General features: G+C 32.3%; 1 protein-coding gene across 1 annotated transcript; it reads right to left on the reverse strand.

The window, feature by feature from the left end:
* Positions 1–1,046: 1,046 nt before the first annotated feature.
* LOC131848918 (nucleolar MIF4G domain-containing protein 1 homolog) lies at positions 1,047–10,884 on the reverse strand. Its single transcript, XM_059198878.1, has 13 exons — positions 10,590–10,884; positions 9,578–9,800; positions 8,698–9,030; positions 7,811–8,115; positions 7,339–7,429; positions 6,422–6,634; positions 5,420–5,541; positions 4,706–4,902; positions 4,011–4,186; positions 3,332–3,516; positions 2,564–2,728; positions 1,561–1,692; positions 1,047–1,343 (listed from the first exon to the last, which is right to left on the reverse strand). The coding sequence occupies exons 1-13, from the start codon at positions 10,788–10,790 to the stop codon at positions 1,047–1,049; spliced, it is 2,640 nt and encodes an 879-aa protein (XP_059054861.1). The 5' UTR covers positions 10,791–10,884.
* Between the last annotated feature and the right edge of the window lie 434 nt (positions 10,885–11,318).

Consider the following 11,318-nt stretch of genomic DNA (forward strand, 5'->3'; position numbering starts at 1 on the left):
AAAAAATTCTTGGTAATAACGGAATTAGTGATGTGCGGAATTGTTGAATGTCCACTGATACAGATAAAAATAATTATAGTCAAGATACGCGAATAAGGATATTGTACTTTGCCTTTTTACTTAACAGGTGCGCGTGTACGTAAAACAAGAGTTGTCGCTTATTAATTCACATTATTAATCGCTTGCTTACATTTCAAACTCACTACAATACATCTTTTATATATATTTTTTTAATGTAACTAGACATGAAAAAAATATTAATTTGCAAAAATTTTTATCGTATTTCATTGCTGCCTATAAGCATTTCAAAATCATATAAACGGATTTTTAATAATATAAAAATTCGTTGAAGAGTAAATAAAGGATATAGAGACATGTTCTTTCTCTCGATATCCGGTGGGATACTGTACGGATACGAGTTGAAAAATTCCAGCACATCACTATACCGGATATAATTAATGAAAAACGTGAAACTGCTACTAAATTAATATTAACTGTTAATATAATAAATATATTATACACTCAATTATAAAAAAAAATTTGAAACATTGTCAATTTAAATTTTCTATACATACAAATATTTATTTATATGACGATAATGCTATGGTCCATACCCTGCGCTAACGATGTACGCAGGAGGGTAATCATCACCAGTGGAAGATAATAGGATGAGGATGGAATCAGGTCAGTTAGCCTATAGTGGCAAATTGACCAGGTATTTTACAGAGGAAATTGCTTGGAGGTCTACCTGATATTGTAAATTGCTATCTATGGGGTCATAAGCCACATTACTAAAACCTCCTCCCCTCAGGCCGCCCTTTGTTACGTCTGGTTTGCACAGCTTTGTTTTTTATTTATTTGTACTATTTATGATACTTCATTTCTTACTTCATCATTACATTAAAAATATTTAAAAAAAATGGGCGCCCTGAAAAATGATCTCTTCCAGTTCCTTTTTACCACATCTACCTCGTTCGACTATATAGTCTGATGTTTACAGAGAAGGAATAAAATAAAATACCCTATACAATATATAAAACACTTTATTAAAGTCGTAACTTAGATTCGTGCATCGTTAATATCTTGTCCACTTCGAGAGCTCGCTCTTTCAGTGTTGCCATTTCTTCTGCGTTCAATATATTGCTTTTTTTATTTATATTCTTTATTAGGAAGTGTTGTATAAATAGCCTTATGCTTTCCCTGAACATGTGGAGCTTCGGCGGCTTGGATATTCTGTGGAAGACTTCTAGAGACGATTGTAGATTTTCATTCATTATGATAGCTAATAGTATTTGTCGCATGAACCGGACGCTAGCTTTATTAAGGTCTGAGAATTCGATTATCTGTAAAAGATTTAATTTCTTTTATTATATTTATATTAAAAGAAAAAAATTATTCATCTTTACATATTATAAAACAAAGTCGCCGCTGTTGTCTGTACGCTTATATTTTTTAAATTACGCAACGGATTTTAGTGCAATTTTCAGAAACAGATAGAGTGATTTATGTAAATATGTCATTTATATAATGCATACAATGGGATTACTAGGAAGTTGTTACCTTTAAAACGGAAAGCGGCAGTCCCTTCTCCATGATCAGGTGTATGAGAAACTGCGCCAGACTGACGCTGCTCTGTTTCAATAAACTGTCCAACTCCTTTATCTTGTCCCACACTGAATATTGTATGGAGAGCTGTAATTAGAATTATTGATATATATGAATCATTGTTAAGAAACTCTTTTGATATTAATATATTTAAAATTTATTTTTGTATCCTATAATCAAAAATATAAAAACAAAATTATATAAGATGCCACTTTCACTGGAAAAAATGTGTAATTACAATATAACACACACATTTTTACAACAATTATACACTAGAATGTGTGTAGCTAAACTTCTTTTTGTTGTAAATAATTTTAATTGAAATTCTTCAATTTATTGAACTTTACATAGTATAAAATTAAGTAATTTCCGCTTTCTGTTCGCTTATATCTTTTAAGTGCGCAATGGATTTTAATGTAATTAGCAATAGATAGAGTGCTTTAAGAGGCAAATTTGTATATATAATACATGTGCACCCGTGCGAAGCCCGGGTGGGCAGTTATGATATTTTTTACAGATTAATTACCCATAGTGTTAGTTACAATTTCTTAAAAAGTTAGCAAAACCTAAGAAATCATTTGGAAGTTTCATTGTAATGGGATTGGATTAACAATAATATGACACCTGAAATACAAACAATTTTTTATTTTTATATATATAAAAGAACCTGTATAGAACTGCACTATGTTCTATTATAGAACGTGTTTCTAATACTACACTTACAGGCTCCTATCTGATTTGTCAGGGCAGGGAGTTAATCACGAGTCGTGAAGGTGAGTGTTGACGTACATTGTCAAGAGCCCCTTAGATATACACCCGGTTCACAAATCCCGGGAAATGCTCGCAGTTTACCTCTCTACCACACGGTGAATACCTGGAATACTCAGTACTTCTTTTGATTGCATCAGGAGGTACAAGACTTACTTTGGATTAACATATCATGAATTAAAAAACTTACCTGATATTTCCTATCTGTGTCGCATAATTTTTGTCCTAGAACTGCATAATAAGGATTATAAGTTCTCTCCTGTAGGCAGCAAGCTAGAAGCACATGGACTATCTCTCTCTCTTGTTGCCCCCTTAGGCCTAAGTGCTGGAGCTTTTCAAAGGCATCCATATAGTCCTAAAAATTGACAAATATAAAAATCTTGACTTAAAGATATACAAAGACGGCCTCGGTGGTCTAGCGGTTTAGCACACCGCTTCTGATAGTTGCGAGTTCGATTCCAAATTCCAAAGAAAATTTCATTATGTTTAACAAGATTTACTGCGTCAAATTTAGAGATCAATTGAAGCCTTTTTAGTCATCATTGTAATAAAATCTTTTACGGAATAGTAACACTTATTCAATAAAAAAAATGTTTTCAGACTAGTTGAATATAATAAGTATGTATAATTCTAGGGATTGTAAATGATAATAATATATTCTGTAGGAAAAAAACTTTAAATTCATAGCGCTCACAATATTATGTGATTGCACTAAGAATGAGGGCGTAGCGATTTCTATATTGATTATCGCATGCCTCTTACTTGTTATTGTGTAATTATTTATTTAAAAAAAAACATTTATACAAAAGAGCAACACACAAGTTTCTTGCTCATTCTTCTTGTCAAGACTCTGCGTTAGGAATGAGTGGTAGATTAAAAAAATATGACTATTCAAAAGTGCTCATATTGAGTTTATTTTAATAAGGATTATTTCTATTTCTATAATTTATAATAATACCTCAGCAGACATTATGACACAGAATATGCTTCTCCTGACGTCGGTATTCATCCTCTGCTTCCTTGCTAGTTCTAGAAGCTTCTGGTCTGTGCTGCCAGGTGGTTTCACAGTTGATTTATCTTCTGCCCGCGTGTGATTGCCCTCCCACGCCGAGCCTACCACCCACCATTTTCCTTTCTCGTCCGCTGTAATTTTTATATACAAAAAATCAAGTTACTAAGATTTAATATACCATTAAAAATATTCATGTTATCTACACGTAAATCTCGACGGCCGCAATGGTCTAGCGGTTTAGTACACGGCGTTAATTACAATGGTCGCCGGTTCGATCCTCGTATGGTGCAAACATTTGTATTCATGGGTATGATTGTTTCTATCGGATTGGGTGTTTTCTATGTATATTATGTATGTATTGACAAAAAAAAATTATGTCAGGTGTCTAGTACCAATAACACAAGTTTTGCATTATTTTTTGAAGAAAGAAAAACATTTATTGTCAACTATTATTAACAAATATACCTATTAAATACTTATACGTATTTTACTTTACTTTCTATATAAACAATATACATTATACATACATATACATGTATATATACACGCACATATATACATATATGTATGTATATATACACTGATATTATTTATTGTTATTATAAATAGCAAAGATTTTCCATACCTAGCAACAAATCGTGTAAACTGATCCGCAGAGGCGCTCCGTAGTTGCCTCTTCTAATGGCCACGCGTGCTTGCTTCCGCAGATGTTCGCCATACGTCGGCTCGTAGCCGGGTATTTTGTTCAGGTTATTATTCTTAACCGCCATCAGTACTTCGAGCAGGAATTTTATTCGGGAACTGAAATAAATTCATCATCATCAGTCCACTGCAGTCCACTGCTGGACATAGACCTCTCCCAAGGCCTCCTCTGCCAACCTCTCCACTAGGCACGATTTTCAGCCGTTCCAATTATTACCCGCAACTATATGTATGGCGTCGCTCCACCTAGTTGCAGGGCGTTGTATACTACGTTTGTCAATTCGCGGTCTCCACTCTAGAATACGCCTACACCAGCGAGCATCGGTTCTGCAACTGATATGACTGGCCCACTGTTAGTTCAACTTACAGATACGAAGAGCTATGTCAGTGTCCTTAGTTCTCTGGCGAATTACTTCGTTTCGGAGTTTTTCACTCAGAGGAACTCCAAGCATAGCTCTTTCCATAGCTCGTTGATCGATTTTGAGTTGATGAACCAGTCGTATCGTCAGTGTCTACGTTTAGGCTCCGCACGTCATAACAGGTAGATAAGGTACCTTCAAATAATAATCTAACTCATAGATTACCGTAGCTACATGAACTCTATGAAGATGACGTTACCCATCAGCAGAGCTGGCAGTCAACTTGGCCACCTTCGCCTGTGTCTCGTGTATGAAGTTCTTCAACGCCAACGGTTCTTCCTTCCTCAGCACGCCGCCAACGCTCCGCAGCGCTACCAGCACGCATTCTATATTCTTCTCTGATATTTCATCCAGGAGTCGTCCGAGGATGTCGTATAGTAAACTCGCGTGGTAGATCTGTAATTAAGCTTTTACTTATATAGATACAGCATACATATTACACATACAGCATTCGTTCGCGTGGTAAAAAAAAGCATTTGCTATCTGTGAGTGAAAATACCGTCAAAATAGGTCCAGCCCTTTCAAGAACAAACAGACAGACAAAACTTAATTTTTTTTTTTATTAACTACTCTTTTTTTATTTATTATAAATAATCTCAGGACAATTCACACAGAGCCATCTAGTCTCATGAATACAAATGTTCGTGTCGTGCGAGGAATCGAACACGCCACCATCGGAAGTAAGGCGGTATGCTAAACCGCTAGACCACCGAGACCGTCATTCGTTTTCCCAATATATAAAAGTCGCTGTTGCTGTCTGTCCGTCCCTATGTATGCTTAAAACTTTAAAACTACGCAACGGATTTTGATTCAAGAGGAAGATTTATATATAAAATACATGTACACACGTGCGAAGCGAAGAGTAGATAGTACACATATAAAATAAAACTACAACATTATCCAATTGGTTTACCTTGAAACAATACAAATGTCCCAAACATGAGACTAAGTTATCTAATGTCTTGTCCTCCACAGGTTGCGGTTTTTGCATCATCACGTCAAATTTCTTACACAACTCCTGAAGGAAATGAGCACCTGAAATATTGATTAATAATATATATATATAGAATACAATATATAGAAACTATGCCCGAGACTTCGTCAGCGTGTTGTAACCTTGACCAAATTAAGAAAAAATATTCAATAATATCCAAAAAACTCAAACAAAAAGTTTCATCATTCTAGGTTCAAAATTGACGATAATTTTTATCCCCTATTTTATTTTACCCCCTTAAGGATAAAATAAAAATTTTCAAACTTTGAATGTAATAATTATTTATATCTACTCAACAACCTAAAAAATAAGTTTCAAGATTATAGCTTTAAAAATGACGATAATTCCATACAACCTTTCAAAAAAAGGTGGTAGGAAGACATAAGGGCAGTGGAGAACATGGAGAAGGAAAGCGTTGGTCATAGGAACATGGAGTCTTTAGGAGGAGGCCTATGTCTTAGGACAAGCTGATGAACGAAGCAGTGAAATAATAATAAATGAAACCAACTTCAATTTTACAACAGAATCCCTGTTAAGGAGCTCCGTAACCGTAACCGCAACTATCGGATATCCGATATAAAAAATATCCGTAAACGTAACCGAATCTGAAATAAAAGTTTCGGATAATATCGGATAGGGGCGGAGCCTAATTGAGACATGTTGTGTAATAATTTTATTAGTTATTTGTATTTTACTTTTGAAATTCCTTAAAAAAATAATATTAGCTGAAATTATCCGACACTAACGGATAATCCGAAATAATTTCATATCCGCATCCGTATCCGGTATAATAATCATTCCTATATCTGAAACCTATCCGTATCCGAAATTTCATATCCATAACATCCCTGCTTTACAATCAGCTATATATAAAATAAAAATAAAATAGATAATAGATTATATTTTTATACAGTTACTTACCAATTTCAGTGGCAACATTAGCGTGAAGTATAGACACCAGAGCGGCATGTTCGGCAAGCATTCTGTCGGGCGTGTGAGAGGGCGCCACCGTTGCTTCCATCCACAACTCGGTCAGGGCCGTGTTCACAGAATTTCGACTGTTATTCGAGTATAAGTTCTCTATTGATGTGCACGCCCAGTGGAGATTTGTGCCGGCCAGCTTGTTGAGGACACCTGGAATATAAGGATTTTATACATTACCAGCTGATCCCGCAAACGTTGTTTCGTCATATATTTTATATACATTATTATAAGTCCACGCGATTAATATTTTATTAGTAAACAATGTGCATGGATAAATGAAATTAAAGTGTCTGTTTGTAATTTCAAATTAACAGCTTTACACTACGTGTATATGAAAGTATATACGATAGTTACATAAAAAAATAATAGTTAACATTTTTGTCTGTCTGATTCATTTTGCTAATATCTGAAACAGATCTTAACGGGATTTTCATTTGATATCTAATATTATAAGACATACATAGACAACTTTCATATTACAAATTTTAATAAATAAAAAAAAATAATAAATTCATCTGCTTTTTTGAGATAGAAATAAACAAAATATCGCAGAAATAATAATTTCTGTGATATTTTGTTACAAATTTGCGTTCCGAGCAGGGCAATTCATATAGCGCTATTTAGTCCCAAGTTAAGCAGAGTCTGTATGACGGGTACTGAACAACAAATATTTAAATATGACTATTATACATATTAATAGAAAACCTGGGTGTTTTCTAGCACAAACAATTGTTCTCATGAATACAAAATGTTTGCATTGTGCGAGTAATTGAATCCGCAACCATCGGAAGTAAGTCGGTTTGCTAAACTACTAGACCATGACCATCGAAACTATAAAAGAATACTTAGCATACTTTTGATCTGTCGTTTCAGTAGCGCCAAATCTTTTGCAGACGTTGCATCTTTATTCCTTAAGTGTGGTGGTATGTAAATACCCTTTTCTTCCTGAAATTACATTACAAATATTTGCTACTATAATTTATAAGACAAAATTGAATTAATATGCAATAAATTATACCAATATAAATTCTATTTTCTTTAAAAAATATAAAATCTAATTGTTTTAAGAATGCAATAGCAGAGTTTCAGATGCCTTTATTCCCATAATAGTCTGTCCAATTACTGAGCCATTTACGTTATTTTTTTAATATAATAAGAATGGTAAACAAGGGTATGTATATGTCACATATACATACACTTGTTATCTATACATGCTGTCAATTTAATTTTATGTATGCTATCTAATGCTTGTTAGTGTCAACAATATCTGACAGACAATATTTTACAAAATCTGCCTTGTTTAGATATATCTATAAAAAATATCACCTTTATAACATTTCCTTCTTTGTCCCTCTTCCTACCATAAATATCTTCCCAGACATCAGGTTTTTCTTTTGCACTATCATTATTATGATCAATGTCATCATCACCAGAGAAGTCACCCATGTCATCATCACCTGATAAATGTGACACTTCATCATCACTGAACACTTTACTTAGTTCCTCCTCCGAAATGATCTTCTGATTACTACTAGATTTTACTGATTTTGAATTCTTAATGTTATTTTGTTTGCTGTCTTTAGAAGTTTCATTTTCATTTGGCTTTTTGGACTTTTTTGATTTAGTCTTCACTGAAAATAGAGAGAATATACATTACACATTATACATTACATTCTCTTTTCTGTATAATACAAATACACATTTTATTTGCATTATACAGAAAAGAGAAAAAACATATTTGAACATTTATCAATACATCTGCATAAAGACAATAATAATAAGGCAGCATTACTGCTACAATTTGGGAATAAAATAAATACCAAAATGAGACAAACATGCAATGTTACATTTAAAAACAGTATTAGAAAAATAATAATATGGAATTTCATAATAATATGGAAACAATAAATAATATTCAATATAAACAATACATTCATTTTCTAAAGCTTTTTGTGAAGGTTGAAACAAAAATTAAATTAATTTAAGATGTTATGTATGCTATTGGAAGTGGAAAAATGACATGACAAGCTATGAATATGATTTTTGTTGTGAATATTTACAAAAATGAGGAAATTAATGTGAACACAATAGTTTCAAGGGTAGGTTTTTCAATATATTGCATACAGCCTTACATAATTTAGTTTTGTAAATTAAAGTCAGGATTTTGATAATAAATCAAGTTATGTAGTTTCAATCAACTGTATGTTAGTTACCTTCTGATTCATCAACAGACATTTCTTCTTCCCCTATATCTGACAAATCATCACCACTGTCATATTCACCAATATCATCATCACTATAATCTGATTCCTCATCATCATTGTCAACATCAGATTCTTCACTTGAACTCTCCATAGATTCTTTATCCTTTTTAATGTTACTTTTATTTTTTTCTATTTTATTATTTTCCTTTTTTGTATCAGGTTTATTTCCAGTTACCATTGCTAGATCCTCATCAAAATCGGATTCTCCTTCAACATTAGCTAAATGCTTCTCAGCTGCCACAATCTGCTCTGATGTTGTTCTATCACATATTTCTAAAAGATCTGGCGATTATATGGTTAAGATTAATTAAAATAAGAGTTACAATGATTCATAGAGAAACATTTTATCGATTCACAAATACAGTCCAAGGAGGATTCAAATTTGAAAATAAAGCAAAATTCAGCTATAGAATACAGAAATAAAGGTTCAATTAAGAAAAAACCAGTGTAAGTTAGCACTGTTTGTACCCATTATATTGCACAATTGGACTACTTTTTTTTGTTAAGACTAAAAACAATTTAGTTATTATCTTTGCTTTACTATAATAATAATATACTATCCCTGAACAATTCACACACCGCCACTTAATCCACGGTAAGCAGAGCTTATGTTATGGGTACTAGACAATTGATCTAATATTTTAAATTTTTTTGTATAATATGTACCCAGACCAAAATGTTTGTACCCTGTGAGGAATCAAACCAGAGATAATCACAAGTAAAGTGGCTAGAACACCGAGGCTGTCAGGCAAAGTATTTGACCATTAATAATAATATAAATAAATGATTGATGTTCTACTAACTATCTATGTATGTTTGCAAAGGATACAATCCAGTCCATCATCAGTAAAACGACTAGTTTTATTTTTAGACTTATTAAGTCCTAACTGTTTTTCCAATTTTTTTATGATCTTGTCCTCTTCCTCATTAGCATTAAGAAGTATTTTCCTTCTCTGTTTGTCCATTTGGTCTTTAAGGCGAACAGTTTGTTTCTTTTCTTTTTCTATCTCTTTAGTGAGAATGTCTTGGATGGAAGGTTTATGTTTCTTTGTCTGTAAAAAATAATACTTTTAGATCAGAATAACTATAGTATAGGATTATTTAGATTGCCACCGTACAACTAGATAACTCCGTATAATAATAATAATAATAAATGCCTTTATTTACTGTTAACTTTACAAATTTATACATGTGTTTAGGCAGTACTGTGGTCCTTAGTTTAGTTATTAGTTAGTCTATATTTATTTATTTATTTTTTTCTCCACATCTGATTGTCAACAGTCTGTCATGTGACATAGGCCTCCTCCAAGTATTTCCATAGCGTTCGGTCTCTTGCAATCCAAACTTTCCCTGCTACCTTCCTAATGTCATCTTCCCATCATCAGAAGCAGAGGCAGAAAGACAAAAAGATGGGAAGATATCTCAGAATACAATATCATAAATGAAATAAGAGAAATCTAATAGGAACACCATGGTTACATCTACAACCCTATTTTTAAAAAGGCAATTGTAGTATTATGGTGTCTTTATAAATTTAATAATAATAATAGATTATTGGATTACATACTTAAAATTTCACTCAATTTACGTTTTAAAAATGTAATGATAATAAGCGTTTTATATTTTTCAATATTTTTTATAATACAACAATATTTATTTAAAATTGTAATTTCAAAATATGTACATAAAATAATGGTTAGCTAATGCAATTAGTATATACTAATATAGGCTGAAAACATAGCACAATAGCAGAAAATGTTGATTATAAATAAAAAATTAGGAGTTTATTCAACAGGTATATAGAGTTTAATTTTTTCAATTAAATAAAATTGCTTTATAACCTTGACTTGCTGAACATCTTGTTCATCATCTGCTGGTCTTTTCACAAATCTTCCCGGTTCGTAAGTCACTTTTTCTTTTAGAGTTTTCTTTTTCAAATAATGTTCATGTCGGTGTAACTTTTTCACTTGTCGCTTTTGTTTACGTATAGCTTTCCGGGAATTAACTAAATTCTGATGTGACCCTTTGTTATTGTTCTTCATTTTCTATTATATGTATCATTAGAAAATCTTAAATTAATTAAGTTCATGGAAATAAAATTATAATGTGTAAATAAAATAGAATTGGAGGTTAGGATGTCAAACACCAATGTGTCAGAATTGACAGATTAGAAATGACTGACTGACATATTAATACTATCACCACAGATTATGTAAAGATTTAACAGTGTACAGATATTGACGCTCAATATCGCACAAATATTTCTTTTTTTTTTGTAGTGTATATGATGCTCTGTGATTCCAGATCGGGAAAGTCCACCCAATATAGGGGATTTTTGTGACAAAGAGATAAATTTGGAGAGATAATCCATTTAAAAATAAATAAAAAACTTTAATCATGCTTCATATTAAATCAATAATTTAATAAGAATGATAATGTTTTTATTTCTATTGAAGTTCGTTAGAAGCAATTGAACATGATAGCGCTTTCTAAATTTTGTACAGCGACACCTAGTGAGCACTGAATAAACCAAGTTATCTATTATCATAAATTTCCTACAAACAAACAGA

This window comes from Achroia grisella, unplaced genomic scaffold (assembly GCF_030625045.1).
Source record: "Achroia grisella isolate CSIRO2021 unplaced genomic scaffold, CSIRO_AGI_Agris_v1 utg6026, whole genome shotgun sequence".
NCBI classification, from domain to species: domain Eukaryota; kingdom Metazoa; phylum Arthropoda; class Insecta; order Lepidoptera; family Pyralidae; genus Achroia; species Achroia grisella.